Below are 17299 nucleotides of genomic sequence, written 5' to 3' on the forward strand. Positions count from 1 at the left end.
GTCACAAATTTCTAATTTCCTCCCTCTCCCCCTCCAGCTTGTAGGTGAGGGTGATGCCTTTCCTCACGGATTAATTCATGGTACCTGCCAGAAGCATACTGACATACACCTCCAGCAGGTCCTGGCCAATCAGGTCCCACAGAGCAGAATAGAACTGTCGGTAAGCCACCATTTCCAGGGTTTTAGTCTTTTCAAAGGACTCGAGGGCCTTGGTCAGCTCATCCTGTTTATGCCACTATTGCTGAACATCAATTTTCAGCATCGGCTGCTGAGTGAACACAAGAGCATGCAATAGTTAATCATACAACTAGCATTTGTTTACATGAAGACTGCAACTGAAGTGAGCTATCAAACCTTCCTTTGACTGGGGTTAAGGAAAAATGAAGAAAAATTTTTAAAAACTATGAATGCAAAAATACTTGCATTGAAGAAAGAATTTAATAATATCAGTGAGGAACAAAATAGTGATCTTATTTGAATAAAATAAATAAGTATAAAAATTAAGTCCTCTCTTTGGTTACTTTTCTTAAAACCTTGGTTCAATTTTGAATCCACTCAATTCTTTTTTTCAGGGAAAAATAACCCAGAACGTCATTTGACTATGAGATTAAAATGGAGATGAATTATGTGCAGAAGTGGGTAGGGGAGAGGCTATTTACCTGTGCTGTATGTGGAAAAGGATTCACTTGCTTATTTAACCTGTAAGTGCAGAGAAGCAATTTCCAGTGATGTTATTGCTGGACTGTTAATCCAGAGACCCAGATAAGGTTCTGGATTCAAATCCTGCCACAGCTGATGGTGAAATTGGAATTCAGTTAAAAAAGGAATCTGGTATTAGGAGTCTAATAATGACTATAAATCCATTGTTGATGTTGGAAAAAAACTTCCTTTAGGGAAGAAGACTGCCATCGTTACTGAAGGCAACAAATGCTAGGAGACCGCAGTGGGTCAGACAGCATCCATGGAGAGACAGCAAACTAATGTTTAGAGTCAAGATGACTCTTCAGAGCCGAAGTGAAGTGTGGAGGGTTTAGCATTCATGCTATTGTTTGGGAGGAGGGGGTTAATGGGTGCAGGGTGCTGATGGAGAAAAGATGTTGATAGTTCAGATTAAATGATCAGTATCTGAGAATGGCAGAACAATCGTGCGTCTCCTGCCAGACTTGAAAGGACAGACAGACCGACGGTGAGGGGGAAAATATGATAACAAGGTAGAAGAAATGGGAGCTAGTTCACAACTTAAAAAGGTGCTGAACTCAATATTAAGTCCAGAAGGCTGTAAAGTGCCTAGTCTGAGGATAAGACGTTGGTCCTCCAGTTTACGCTGTGATTCACTGGAACTCTGCAGCATGTCGAAGATAGTCATGCGGGCTTGCGAGCAGGGACACCACCCACAACCTGTTAGCTCATTTAGCCAGAAGGTTAACACATTCTCAGTGCAGGGTTCAATCCTTACTCTGGCTAAGGTAAACTTGGGGCCTGCCCTACGGTCAAATCAACAGCATATTAAATAATGATAATAAATAATTGCAAATGCTATCTGGAAAAGAAGATTTTTTTCGTTTCAAAAAAACTGAAATTGCTAGAGAAACTCAGCAGTTCTGGCAGGTTCTGTGGAGAGACAGCAGACTTAACATTTTGGGTCCGGTGACCCTCCTTCAGAAGACTTTTGTTTTATTCATTCATGGGATGTTAGTATCACTGGCTGATTTATTCCTCATCCTGAATTGCCCTGCACAAGTTGATTGTGTGCTATCTTCTTGGACTGTTGCACTGTACTGCTGTAAGGGAGTTCCTGCATGGTGACCCCGAATGGGAAGGAGACCCGCACCAAGGGAGGTATCATCAAGCAGTTTTATTTTGGGGTGCAAGGGTCCTCAGTAGCTGCACAATCCAGAGGTGTACGGGCACACAGCTACCTCAGTAAAGAACAGGGACCATAAAATCTGACTGACTTGATCTTAAGGACATTAAGCATTTTATCGTTGCTCATCTCTTGGATTTTTTATGCTGCAAAATTCCTAACAGTGATTCTCAGTAAAATCACTTCTCACTTGAGGGTCTAAATGAAACCATTTCAAAATAATGAAATTCCATAAAGCAAGGGTAGAATTAGGGCAACTAAAGTAGATAGGTATTAAATAGGTCTATTATCTTGACCAATATCTTGTAACGTATCACTGTGGTTTATCACACTTTTAATCTCTCCATCACAACTTCATTGCGAGGCACTTACATTTTGGGATCATTAATCCCCAGCTTGCTGCAGAAGTCCTTCCCCACATCGCATCCGAACCAGACTGCCTAAACAGTAAAGACAATGAACAATCTCAGAAAGAAGCCCAGGAAACAATTCAGGACAAATGTTAAATGCACTAAACCAAACTCATTGGCTGTCAAGTCTAATCGCGATTGTAACGCAGAGAACATGGCAGCCAATCACTGCACAGCAAGGAATTATAACAAAGTAATGTATTTTTGTGATGTCGGGTGTGGGGTAAGTACTAGGGAGAACTCCTCTGTTTGTCTTTACAATAGTACTGTCCTATAGAATCTGAGAGGACTGACAGGCTCTTTGTTTAGTAGCTCATCTGAGCAACAGCACACCTAATAATACACCCTCCCCCGATACTGATGCGTCAACGTAAACTTTGTCCTCAAGACTCTGGAGAAAGACTGAACCCACAATCTGAGAGACAAGAGTGTTAATCCAAGGCTGGTGCTCATTTATAATCAGTGATCAACTACTCATTATTATACAAATGAGAAATGTCACATTTGCAGAAGGGAATTAAAACACAGGATTCACAGAGACCACATTCACCCAGAGAGGCTCTCTCTCACGGTCAAAACGGCCCTGCACCAGGGGATTTACTTGCAGCGTTTCCAGAAAAAAGGATCAGTCCACACAAACAAGGTAAGGGTTCTTGTGGCACAATGGTAGCTTCCCTACCTGTGAGGCAGGAGGTCTGGATTCAAATCCCACCTGTTCCAGCAATATCTAATATATCTCTAAACAAGTTGACACAGGAAATACCTGACAGCAGGAACAGGAGCTAGAGATGTTGGGTCTATAGTTCTGCAAGCACTTGTCCCTGTACAGGGACACTGCCTGGTTGGTATGAAAACCGCAGGAGCTAGCATATAAAGCAATAGCAGGTTACACTTAGAGCACAGAGAGGAATCCACAGCGGTCAGCAAGCGTCAGCTCCAGCTTTCCAGACTTGTACAATCTGTCAATGTGGATACAATGACATCGATCCAAATAAACTTTTAATGTGTTCTTCAGGAAAAGGAGACATTGCTGTGATGACAAAGAAACTGTATGGAAGTGGAGAAATTTTCTGCAATGAAACAAAAAAATCTTTTCAAGCAACAAATTCAAAGCAATGGGCTGAATTTTACCAAAGATTGGCCAAGCCTCAATTTTGTGGAGTTTCACACAGGGTTTCTCTCCACAAGTGCATGTTCTTGAGCAATTCTCCACAGGTTACCTCATTATCTAAACACTAAGCCTCTAAAGCCCAAATCATGTTACTGTGCGTGCAATCAATGTGGACGTACTCACCAGTACCACGTCCTCCCAGGATCCCAGTGCCATGTATAACATATGGCCAAGTTCTAGCTCAAAAGGCACCAATCAGAAGCTTCCCCTTCACTGTTGCTGTGTGTGAAACATTGGCCCAGAAACAGCCATTCCCCTCTTTGCCGACAGGGACCTGGAAATTCTGAGGATGGGGTGATGGAGAGGAAGGCCATCTGCTGTCCTCAGGTCCACTAGTGGTGACCATGACAATGGAACTTGCTCCAAGGATGTCACCCAGCTCAGTGCAAAGTCCATGGAGTAGAGGCAGTGACCTTTCCCACTCTGCCCAGGGTAAGTGCCACCACCTTCTCTCCAATACCTCACACTCAGTCGCTCTGTGACTGCACCAAGGTTCATACTCTCCCCTGCCTGCAAGATCACTCCTCACTTGCTGTCAATCTCCAATCCTACCTTGCCTTTGCAATGGGGCACCTGATAACCTTTCCCCATCTGCAACAGCACTAACAGCTATGTCAATCACTTTCAGCTCAGTCAGTCTCCCCTATACCCCTCATTTGTCTTATTCTAGTAGAAAGTATCTCACAAGAGGACAGACAGAGACAAGACAGGTGATGGTGTGCCTTGACTATATGGTCGATTGACTGTCCAATCCCGTGCACTGAGATTAGATTAGACTACTTAGTGTGGAAACAGGCCCTTCTGCCCAACAAATCCACATCGACCCACTGAAGAGCAACTCACCCAGACTCATTCCCCTACATTTACCCATAACTTATGCACCCAACACTACAGGCAATTTAGCATGGCCAATTCACCTAACCTGCACATCTTGGGAGGAAACCCATGCAGATACGGGGAGAATGTGCAAACTCTACACAGGTAGTTGCCAGAGATGGGAATTGAACCTGGGTCCCTGGTGCTGTGAGGCAGCAGTGCTAACCACTGAGCCACCCCGAGATCAGATATGTTCTTGACTAACTGCGCTATTACCTCCAACTGAAGGCTAACTCCCTTGACCTGACTTGAGGACTACTCCCCTTAGACATTGAGACACAGGCAGTTGGTTGGAACACCCGGAGTCTCTTTGCTGCACAAGTTCCTGGCATATGCTGTAGGTGTGAGGTTAATGTAGCATTGTGCCATACGATGACACATCCACCCCTTGACTGATCACTGCGGACAAACATAATAAATTGCCTGGGTTTGTGTCTGTGCAAGACAGAGGACTGAGAGACATTAAACTCTGAATGAGGTATCATGGCATTAAAAAAAAGGCAAGGCAGATATTCCAGGTGCAGAGTGAGTGAAGGGGTCTAATGATTTTCAACTGGTTAAGTGTTCAGTCAGGAATATTTACAGTAAAAGCAGAAGAGGAGCCACAGATGGGCGGCACGGTGGTAGTGGGTGGCACAGTGGTTAGCACTGCTGCCTCACAGCGCCTGAGACCCGGGTTCAATTCCCGACTCGGGCGATTGACTGTGTGGAGTTTGCATGTTCTCCCCGTGTCTGCGTGGGTTTCCTCTGGGTGCTCCTGTTTCCTCCCACAGTCCAAAGATGTGCGGGTCAGGTGAATTGGTCGTGCTAAATTGCCCATAGAGTTAGGTAAGGGGTAAATATAAGGGTATGGGGGGTTGCGCTTCGGCGGGTCGGTGTGGACTTGTTGGACCGAAGGGCCTGTTTCCACACTAAGTAATCTAATCTAATCAGATATAGAAGGTCACAGAAATACAAAGCCAGGAATGTAGGCAGTGTGACAATCCACAAAGAAAAATGAGGCTTTATGTAAAATACAGACAATATCTGGTGTATACACAGTGGGAAATGAACATGTAATATGGAGACCAGATGGCAAACTGGTCAGGTCACTAATATCTGACCCGTAACATATAAAAGATGACAAGTTTGCAGAGTTAGTTGTATATATTTATGTACACAGACAAGAATGACTTTGTCAACATGGGCTTGAATAAAGTACTTTTACGGTGATTTTGCTTTTCCTGGCAGGTTGCCAAGTCAAACAACAAGTGAGCGAGCACTGAGAGGGTGAGCGAGGAGTCCTGAGATGCAACCTGGTCCAGTCTAGGTGATTGGTGCCCAATACTATGTGCAAAGTTGCCTGGCAGCAGCACTACTGTGAAAAGTGCCAGCATACACCAAATTGCACTATTGATATGGAGAACCACATTTTAAGTGAATGTGCCATGATAATGTAATGAGGGTGCTGCGTATCTGATACAAATCTCCGTGGACAGAGTGTACCAACAGTTGTTGGCCATAGAGAGTTGCTGGAGATGTTGGGTACTGCTGTTAAATGTTGCAGGCCAAAAGCAGAAAGTCGTGCGTTGGAGCAGAGAGGAACCTGCACTGACTTTAATGTTGGGAACTGTCACCATCTTTTTCAGTCTGACCAATAGCAGTAAGGAAAACTGCATATCGAACAGGTGATATTAGCTACTAATAATATGCTAATGTGTGCAAACAGGCCTCTCACAGCTCACCAAGATTCTTGTCACACTGTTCAAAACCTCACTGTAGAATTGGCCTTTCTGTACTCAATTTTGCAAATCTCACTTTTTCTGTTCTCACCATATTTTCCCTGACTGACTCGCCATTGCAGTGTTATTCAGAAGCTGGAAAATTCAGCCAATGTTTTAACAAAACCCAGAAAAGGTTTTGTTGAGTTTTCATTGCAAGTGTTGGGGGATATTTGTAGTGCTGACTATTAATAGATGACCACATTCCAGAGAAAGGTCTATTCTGGTCATGAGATCTTTACAATCTCACAGTGCCAACTTCTGGACCAGGAAATGACGTCAACAAAGAGGAGAAGGCTGGAACAAACTCCTGGTAGGACTGACGGGCCACATTCGCAAACAAAAAGGTTATGATCCTGGTTTGAGAGTGAGAGAGAGAAGGCGAGAGAGAGAGACTGATTAGATTAGATTACTTAGTGTGGAAACAGGCCTTCGGCCCAACAAGTCCACACCGACCTGCCGAAGCGCAACCCACCCATACCCCTACCCCTACATGGGCAAGTTAGCATGACCAATTCACCTGACCTGCACATCTTTGGACTGTGGGAGGAAACCCACGCAAACACAGGGAGAACGTGCAAACTCCACACAGTCACCTGAGGCGGGAATTGAACCTGGGTCTCTGGCGCTGTGAGGCAGCAGTGCTAACCACTGTGCTACCTTGCCACCCACAAACAGATGTATAGCATAGAAACAGACCCTTTTGTCCAACCCGTCCATGCTGATCAGATATCAGCCCAATCTAGTCTCACCTGCCAGCACCCGGCTCATATCCCTCCAAACCCTTCCTACTCATATACCCATCCAAATGCCTCTTAAATGTTGCAATTGTACCAGCCTCCACCACATCCTCTGGCAGTTCATTCCATACACATACCACTCTCTGCGGGAAAACATTGCCCCTTGGGTCTCTTTTACGTCTTTCCCCTCTCACACTAAACCTATGCCCTTTAGTTCTGGACTCCCTGACCCCAGGGCAAAGACTTTGTCTATTCATCCTATCCATGCCCCTCATAATTTCGTAAATTATAAGGTCACCCCTCAGCATCTGAAGCTCCAGGGAAAACAGCTCCAGCCTGTTCAGTCTCTCCCTATAGCTCAAATCCTCCAACTCTGGCAATATCCTTGTAAATCTTTTCTGAACCCTTTCAATTTTCACAAATCTTTCAGATAGGAAGACCAGAATTGCACGCAATATTCCAACAGTGGCCTAATCAATGTCCTGAACAGCCGCAACATGACCTCCCAACTCCTGTATTCAATACTCTGACCAATAAAGGAAAGCATACCAAACGCCTTCTTCGTTATCCTATCTACCTGCGATTCCACTTTCAAGGAGCTATGAACCTGCACCCCAAGGTCTCATGGTTCAGCAACACTCCCTAGGACCTTACCATGATGTGTACAACTCCTGCTAAGATTTGCTTTCCCAAAATGCAGCACCTCGCATTTATCTGAATTAAACTACATCTGCCACTTCTCAGCCCATTAGCCCATCTGGTCCAGATCCTGTTGTAATCGGAGGCAACCTTCTTCACTGTCCACTACACCTCCAATTTTGATGTCATCTGCAAACTTACTAACTCTTATGCTCGCATCCAAATCATTTATGTAAATGACAAAAATTAGAGGACCCAGCACCAATCCTTGTGGCACTCCACTGATCACAAGCCTCCAGTCTGAAAAACAACTCTCCACCACCACCACCCTCTGTCTTCTACTTTTGAGCCAGTTCTGTATCCAAATGGCTAGTTCTCACTGTATTCCATGAGATCTAACCTTGCTAATCAGCCTCCCATGGGGAACCTTGTCGAACACCTTACTGAAGTCCATATAGATCACATCTACTGCTCTGCCCTCAATCTTCTTTGTTACTTCTTCCTAAAACTCAATCAAGTTTGTGAGACATGATTTCCCACGCACATAGCCATGTTGACTATCCCTAATCAGTCCTTGCCTTTCCAAATACATGTACATCCTGTCCCTCAGGATTCCCTCCAACAACTTGCCCACCACCGAGGACAAGCTCACCAGCCTATAGTTCCCTGGCTTGTCTTTACTGCTCTTCTTAAAACACAGTGAGAGAAGGAGAGAGAGAGAGGGGGAGGCAACAAGAGAGTGAAAGAAAAAGAAATAAGACGAGAGAATCGGTGATCTTTCTGAAAATAAAGGCAGGCTCTAATTAATTTATCACAAATTATTTGAAGGGATCAATTGTCTCAGGTGATTGGACAGCAGCTTTGCAATGTAGAGCAACACTAACAGCATGTGTTCAATTCCTACACCCGCTGAGGTTACCATGAAGGACTCTCCTTCTCTACCTCGCTCTTCGCCCAAGCCATGGTGACCCTCAACTTAAAACACAGTCACTGGTCATCTCTCAGATGAGACAGCAGCCCTATGGTCCAGGAAGACTATGGTGACTTTACATTTATTTTCAGGTTGCAAGGAGGAGAGTTATTTTCTAAACAAAATTGCCCTGGGTACTACCATGGAAGACAGAATGGAGTCGAAATAATATTTCAGAGCAATGACACTCATTTCCACATAAGTTGTGCTCCACAAGTGGAGTTACAATTATACTTGAAACAATGTGCGTATCCTATATGGTCCACACTGTGATGTTTAATTTGGAAGACAGAACTTCAATAAACCTGGCCTTGCTCATTAAGATTATAGCTCCACTGCTGTTTGAGAGAGGCAGGTGCAGTTTAACTATGTGGATCCTGAAGGTTCCAGGCTTCTGGAAGATATCACCATTGGTTGTAGATTTGTAGGGTGTTCCTTGGAGAGGGATTTGAGGTATCGGTGCTGGAATGTGAGGGGAAGCCATTGAAGACGCAAGAATGGAATCACACAGGGAAGAAACCCTGACCATTTGGGAATTTGGGAGAGATTGCAGAGAGTATGAGGAAGGTTAGTGGAGTTCAGTCACAGTCAGAGGATGGAGACATTAACTGTGCATCCTCACAGCTCGATTCAAGTCAGACGGACGGGGCTGCAGGAAACCGGTTTAATGAAGCTTGGCAGGGAAGCAGCAGGCTCTTTCTAAAAAGTTCAAACCCTTCGTTGTGGGGCCAGCATTCTGACTCAGGTTCCACGCTCTTTTTTACTACCCAACTGGGATGAACTCATCCCAGGATCCCCACACACTTCTTCTGAGAAATAAAGTTCAAAATCACACAACACCAGGTTATGGTCCAACAGGTTTATTTGGAACCACCAGCTTTCGGAGAGCTGGTGTTGTGGGATTTTTAACTTTGTGCATCCCAGTCCAACACCGGCACCTCCAAATTCTGAGAAACAATTCAGCTCTTTTCACTCCCAAATCCTCAATGTGTACTCCAGCATTAATGGGCAAAGACGGAAATGCTATGACTGATTTGCGCTATAAAACTCTAAGGCTGACAGAACACTCCTGTAATCTCACCAACTTGGTTGAGGAATTCCTTCCTATTTTTCGTCGTTTTATCTTCTTGTCCTCCTTGCACTTGTTCGCTTACTGCAGCTGAACATACAGGTTGGTGAACTGCTCTCCAGAGGAGACTCACATGGTAAGAAATCCATACAAGAAGATTACGACATGTGCAGCCCTCCAATTGTGTTCCCTCTCTCCCCCAGAGGTGGAAATGGTCTTTGGTCATGGTCGGTTTCAAACACCAGCAGGATTGAAAGGTATTCGTGCAAAACAATAGGTGGCTGAGGAACATTGCCCGGAATTTCCTCACTTCAGTGTATAAACTATGTTTATAGTCAATAATTCAGAGCAAATGGGGATTGTAGAAATTTGCTACCTCCTCTCTGCTCCCATAGATATCCACCGTACTTTGGATAATGTTTTAATTTAACTACAAATTAATTATAGAAAGGAACACAAACCTCGCCATCTTTGATGGAAGCAGCAGCTGACTCCTTTAACACCTCAATTGGCTGATTGATGTACAAGGTTGTCCTTCCATTCACCATGTTATTCAGAAAGTCAACAGTGTATAGCTTTCCATAGGGATTGAAAGATCTGGGATCATTAACCAAGCACACCTACAAAAAATAAACAAAACAGCAATAATGCTTCTTCACAATAGGACAAACAAACATTATCTGGACAATTTAAATCACACACAGCAGCCATCTTAATTGTAACTGACTACAAATTACACTTTCCCATCAGTTCTTTTATGCCCAGCATCATTAACAGGATTGAGCTGCACCTTTGTTTTTGATGGCAAAACTAATGAACATCAAGGAATGTTAGTCAATGTTGAAAGCCATTTTAAAATATCTGTCATAAAGTAGTAGCTTTTCCCATTATTGTCTTTGCAGTAAGACTTATAGAGCACTGGAATTCATTGTCACAGAGCACAGTGGAGGCCGGGACGTTAAATGTCTTCAAGGCAGAGATTGATAAATTCTTGATCGCTCAAGGAATTAAGGGATATGGGGACATTGCGTGTAAGTGGAGTTGAAATGCCCATCGAGTAAAAAATGAGGTCTGCAGATGCTGGAGATCACAGCTGCAAATGTGTTGCTGGTCAAAGCACAGCAGGCCAGGCAGCATCTCAGGAATAGAGAATTCGACGTTTCGAGCATAAGCCCTTCATCAGGAAGGCTTATGCTCGAAACGTCGAATTCTCTATTCCTGAGATGCTGCCTGGCCTGCTGTGCTTTGACCAGCAACACATTTGCAGTTGAAATGCCCATCAGCCATGATTCAAAGGTAGAGTGGACTTGATGGGCCGAATGGCCTTACTTCCACTCCTATAGCTTATGGAAGCACATCATGGGAACATCTGACTGAATCCAAAAGCTCATGCCAGATCCACTTTACTGCTCAAAGGCTTATTTTGGAGCACGTGAAATCAACAGATTTTAAATGCAACAGAGAAAGATGCTAGATGATGTACATGACAGAGGAAGGAATAGATGGATACTCTGAAAAACTGAAAGAAGTTGGGAGAATGCTCATATGGAGCACAGACACCAGCTTTGATCGTATTAAAGCTAAATGGCATACTCTGGAGCTGTGAATTCTGCTTAATTCAGAACATTATTTCTATTTGGTCAATAATAGAGTTTAACTGTCAATAAACTGGATAAGACAGTGCCACATTATAGCCATTAACAGAAAGCACAGCTGGTCTACTCAACAAGGCCAAAAGGTCCCTGCTCCTATACCTTGTCTTCCATGTTGAAAACTGGCTTCACATGCTCGGTGTAAAATTGAAGGGGTGTTAGTGGTCCGATGTTCTGGTAGTTCTTTTCTTTGTCTCGAAATTCCCAGGTAAAAGTTTTAGGCGGTGTGCCCAGGCAAATATTAACTATTCTGAAGACCTATAAAAAGATATTAAACAACTAACTTATTAGCAAATAATGGGAATACTTAGGACGAATTGCTAAAATAGGAAGAATTTTTTCCTTTTATTCTAGGGGAAAAGTTCTGCATTAACAACACATTGAGATAAGGCTACAACATGCGCAAAGTCTCAACAGAAACAACGCTGCTTAAAAACAGTTATACTAAACATTTTACAACACAAAGGCCTCATTTAAGTCATTTTCTGTGAATGCCCTGCATCTTAATTTCTTTGATTTTTACTTTGTTGGGGATGCACATGCTGTTGTTTCAGCATTGCCCCTTAATTAAAATCCAGGGATTTCCTGCTGAACATCAACACAGAAACACCATTGATCAGTTACTGCAGTGGTTCAAAGAAAAAGCTCACCATCACCATCTCCTGAGGACAAGTGGGGAACTAAATTCAGTTCAGTCAGCTTCACATCATTCAAATATTTTTTTAAAAATTGGAAAATGAGCAAAAATCATTCAAAATCATAATGCTTCCTTAACTAGAAGAAATGCACTGTGCAAAATAAAATATACAAGTCAATCAATCTCACTGAGCTATTTTGGTTACAATAGTTTGAAAGTGTTACCAATGACCTTACATTTCTCATAAGAACAACGTGAGGTGATAATTTGCCCAAATGTGGTTGCATTTAAGTCATTTAAAGTTTTATGATTCTGGTTCCTTAGCCTTTGCTGGAAAGGAATCTGTGTTTAGTGGTAATGTGACACTGCATTGCAGATGTAGGCTCCTGACCAGAACAAAATGATTTTGAAGCACCCACTACCATTCTCCTACCCCTGGTCCAATACTTATTTCCAGACCAACACCACCTCTACCGCCCTGCCTAGTACTGGTAAACTCTTAAAGTTAGATTAGATTACTTACAGTGTGGAAACAGGCCCTTCAGCCCAACAAGTCCACACCAACCCTCCGAAGAGCAACCCACCCAGACCCATCCCCCTACATTTACCCCTTCACCTAACATTATGGGCAATTTAGCAAGGCCAATTCACGTAATCTGCACATTTGTGTGTGTGGGAGGAAACCGGAGCACACCCACACAGACACAGGGGGAATGTGCAAACTCCACACAGACAGTTGCCTGAGATAGGAATGGAACCCGGGTCTCTGGCACTGTGAGGCAGCAGTGCTAACCACTGAGCCACCGTACCGTTAGCATGCTTAGGTCTCTATTCTACCTGTGGAAGTATGGAACAGAAACAAATATACCCTTTAATTCCCTCTGCTTCATTAGTTAAATAAAGTTATCAAAGTCTCAGATATAAATGAGTATTTCATAAATACATATCCTTATATTGTTTTTTCTATTACCCTACTACACTTTGTATGGTATAATTGCCTGTGCTGTATGTAAAACAAAAAAAAGAGTTTCGCTATACATAGGTACATGTAGCAATAATAAATCACATCAAATATATAAAACATTTCATCAATACAGTCAGTATTTGCCTACTGACGGAAGGTTAGAACATGAACGAGAGCGCAAAATTTACCAGCAGCCAAATTTGCTTTCTTTCCGGAAAGTGAGAATTGAAACAATACACATCAGAAGTAAAAAAAATCTGCAAAACTTAATTAATGTTCAAGACACAAAACACTTCTGGACTGGTACACAGAGTTTAAAGATCCTCTCCCCATAATTCAGAGATCACATTACACTTCAATGGAGAGTATTCCCTTTCTCAAAAGCACTCTCTTGTAATATTTAGTAAACTGAGAGCAGCTGTTTGGACACCCTGTTACCTCTGACAACCTCGGCTTCTACTGGCTTCTTTTACTAATCCAACTCAGCAGCAGGTAAAATAGTGACAGAGGCATTTATATTTTCTTTAAAAGAGATAGATCACAATCTGCAGAATCACAAGCATCTTAACCACTGTCATTTGCACATAACTCCTTTTGAAGGCAAATTTTGCTATGAAAAACAAACAGGTCTTCAGATTTGGTCAAGTCTCAAGTTGTGATAAAATGTAAATTGAACTTTAAACTTTCAATATCCTTGCTGATTACGATTTTTTTTTGTAACAAAATGACCAATTTTCATTTCCATTGGGATCAGCGTTAGTGCAACGCTCAGACTGTAAATTGAAAAATCCGTTCTATTTCCTTCTGTGGACTTACAGATGAATGGCCGAATGAAGAAAATTTTTTAATGTGCATTGTGCTATTCACCTCAATTTAGATTTAGAATTGGAATTGTCACATGTACTCAAATATAGGAATAAACAAGTACCAGTGAAAACAGAAGTGTCCAAAGTCCCCATTCTCCAGCGCCATCTTGGTTACAAAACCAAAATTTTTTTAAAAAGTCAGAAATAAAAGAAAGCCAAAAGTAAGAAAAACATCCAGATCTTAAAGTTTAAGCCTTGAGAAACAATTTAGAAACAAATCCATTGGCAAAGAGATAAGAAAAAGTCATTATTCCATCTCTACAATATAACCTCACACATCACATGGATGCCATAGTGGCTCAGTGGTTAGTACTGCTGTCTCTCAGCACCAGGGACCTGGGTTTCATTCTAGCCTCGGGCTGTGCTAACTCCACACATTCTCCTGGTCTCTGCGTGGGTTTCCAATGGGTGCTCTGGTTTCCTCCCACAGTCCAAGGATATGCCGGCTAGGTGAATTGGACATGCTATTTTGCCTATAATGTTCAGGGATGTGTAGGTTGAGTGCATTACTCAGGGATAAATGTAGGGAAATGGGTCTGGGTAGGTTATTCTACAGAAGGCCGGTGTGAACTTGTTGGGTTGAATGGCCTGTTTCGACACTGTAGGGATTCTATCAATGATCCTCTGAGGCAAGGTAAACAAAAACGATCCTATTGAGAGAAAAAGAAATGCAAACTTTTTTTTCCTGCTTCATCAACAAAGACAGACTTTGGGAGGCTTTAGCAGCTCAGCATCTCTCAAAATTCCAACTAACTCCCCTACTACAATTGGAAACGTTCTCTGACAAGCTTGCTCCCTATTGAAAGGAAGGACACAGTCACATGACCTCAAACTATGCCAAAGTACTTTGGATATAAAGATGACTTTTTGAAGCATTGTCATTGATGTAACATCAGCAAATGTAACAGGAAACACCAAAAACCCCCACACAGTGATGACATTTTATCGAGTTATTTTACAGAATTTGAAGCCAATTACAGAATAGAAAATAATAATAATTTGCAGCAATAGGCAGAAGCTATTCCAAACTTTCAATAAGCTCAGTTATTTCCCATAAACTGTCCAATCCAGCCTGGAGGATTCCATTTCATGAATGGAAAATGGTTTGATGAGAAAAGAGATTTTTAAACTAAAATTTGGAACAAAGCGCATAATATCGCAGTAAAATGATAGTCTGTAGAATTTCTAATCTCCTGTCACATATCTAATTATAGAAAAATGTTCATTAACATTTCAAGGAGAGCAGACAGTTCTTCACCACGTCTTTAACCTTTTAGTATAGGGAGTTCTTGCCAAGGCTGCTATATGATATCAGTCTTCAAAACAGCCCATTGGTGATCCTGCAAGCCGTAGTGAATTAAAGGTAATAAAAATAATCCATTTATAGGAAGATGCAATCAACAATAATGATCGAATGAACTTTACTACAATCTTAGCATCTAACTGGAATACTTTACGTTGCGGATTTATATTCTCTGGGGGAAGAGATTCTTGTGAATTCATAGAACTGCAGTAGTATCATTTTCTTGCAGTTTGGATGCATGGATTTTCTGAGCTCGATGAGACTAGCAAGGCTATGTATGCAGTTGACTTACCAGAAAATTGTAGATGCTTTGAAAACAAAAATGCACTCATGACTTTGTGCAATTTATCGCACTGTTTCTGAGGCCTAAGGGATTGGATGCTACTTTGCAAAGATCCACCTCAAATCTCTAACAACTTCCTCATGGAACAGTGTATGGAAAACACTGATATTTCCCCCAACTCTGCCTCAATAAGCTGATTTTACAGGCTGTTAAGAGACCCCTCCTTCACTGTTCTTGGACGTATGACTATTTTTCTGGTCCTTTGAACTAACAACATCCATCGGAGAGTTCTCTGAAAGGCTCAGGTGCCTGAGAAAAACAATTTGGTACAAAAGAGGATCAATTATATTAAAGATAATTTGATACAATATAGTAATATTGATGTAATTGTCTTTGGTGGGAAAGATCTTTCATTTGCCTAGTGTCATCTTATCGCTCGTTATTGATACATTTTCAACAATTCAGTGTTCGAGTAGAGTTGTTGGAATAATAATGATCCTTACTAACTGGCATTTTTCTTTTCTATTTTGAAACAGGTAATACATTGAGGGACAGATCTTTAGTTAGTCAATCATTTCAAGAATACACAACACAGAGCATTTGGCCATTTTCACCATTTTCCAACTTTACTAAATGGACAAGTTATAAAATATGAAACTTCTAAACAGAGATCCCAACACCCATGGCCACTCATTTCAAGATCATAACTATGGAATCCAGCCTTCTCAGGAGTGAGAGATCAAAATACAAAGAAAGTGCCAGACTGTGCCTATTGCTGGAGCATCAGTGGGCACTCAAATTTCTTGCTTCTTGAAAGAAGTCTTCTTTCTTTCCTGGTGATAAAAACACAGCCATCGCAGCCTTCATTAAAAACATGTGTTTACTCATGTTTCTAAACTATTTCTAAAGACTTACACTTTAATATCTGGTCATCTTTCTTACCTTTTGGCTTTCTTTCATTTATGCTGTTTTTTTAAAATTCTGATATTGTGGCCAAGATGGTGCTACAGAATGGTGACTTCTACACTGGAATATACATGACAATTTTAATTCTAATTCTTCTTACATGCCTCAAGCTCAGCAGAATTTTAATCATTTCTATCTCTCCTAGATACAGATTCACACTCACTTTGACACAGCAACTAGCTGAAAACCTAGGCTGAATCTTATTCTCTTGCACCTGGCCCAGAAGTTGTGCTTGCTACATATGCATTTCAATTATCTCCAAGCCCTTTCTTTGCTGTGGGCTACATTTCACTCAGTGATGGTTTGACATTAATTTGAAATCATTCATTGATTGATTAGTCAGGTTGCTGAACTATTATAAATCATTTCTTCAACCTACTGAAGCCCCAGTAAGAGAAATACTTTTTCAACACTTGCGGAAAGGTAGTTGCTTACATTTCATCAAACTAAGGACTTACACAGGAATAAAAGCAGCAATTTCTTAGTGACAATCATATCTTGTGAACAGTCTCTCCTTGTACGATGGAATGTGTTCCTGGTTAAGGGAAACAGTATTAAATATCAAGCCAAACATGGTGTTTTTGTACCAAATAGCAGAGATGTTGAATAAGGAATGGTCTTAATGTAAATACCAATTGGTGAATCAACTCGGATAAAGTGAAGACTGCAGATGCTGGAGATTAGAGTCGTGTGTGGTGCTGGAAAAGCACAGTAGGTCAGGCAACATCTGAGGAGTAGGAGAGTCAACGTTTTGGGCAAAAACCATTCCTGATGAACGGCTTTTGCCCAAAATGTTAATTCTACTGCTGTTCAGATGCTGCCTGACCTGCTGTGCTTTTCCAGCAGCATGTCCTCAACCATTAGGTGAATACCAGCCAAGTTTGCATTTCTGATATTCAAGGGTACCTGTTAATGTTTCTTTGAGTGGGGTTTTTTTAAAAAAAAAAAGTAGTCTTCACAATGTCATAATATGAAAGTGGAATTTGCAGGATTTCATTTGCTGGCTACATTCAGCTATCTTTCCAAACATTATTCAGGTACTTGATTAGATCAACTTGTAAAAGGCAGGCGATGGTATAGTGTTAATGTTCTGAGGATATGGCTTCAAAATCCATGATGGCAGATGGTG

General features: G+C 41.8%; 1 protein-coding gene across 1 annotated transcript in view; it reads right to left on the reverse strand.

Moving 5' to 3' along the window:
- Positions 1-17299, reverse strand: part of blmh (bleomycin hydrolase) — a 95343-nt gene that overhangs the window by 41861 nt on the left and 36183 nt on the right. Inside the window, exons 7-9 of the mRNA XM_060848091.1 lie at positions 11254-11409; positions 9961-10119; positions 2237-2304 (exon numbers count right to left, since the gene is read on the reverse strand). Coding sequence (XP_060704074.1) covers positions 2237-2304; positions 9961-10119; positions 11254-11409 — 383 coding nt within the window. The remainder of the gene's footprint in view (positions 1-2236; positions 2305-9960; positions 10120-11253; positions 11410-17299) is intronic.

This window comes from Hemiscyllium ocellatum, chromosome 31, assembly GCF_020745735.1.
Source record: "Hemiscyllium ocellatum isolate sHemOce1 chromosome 31, sHemOce1.pat.X.cur, whole genome shotgun sequence".
Taxonomy (NCBI): Eukaryota; Metazoa; Chordata; class Chondrichthyes; order Orectolobiformes; family Hemiscylliidae; genus Hemiscyllium; species Hemiscyllium ocellatum.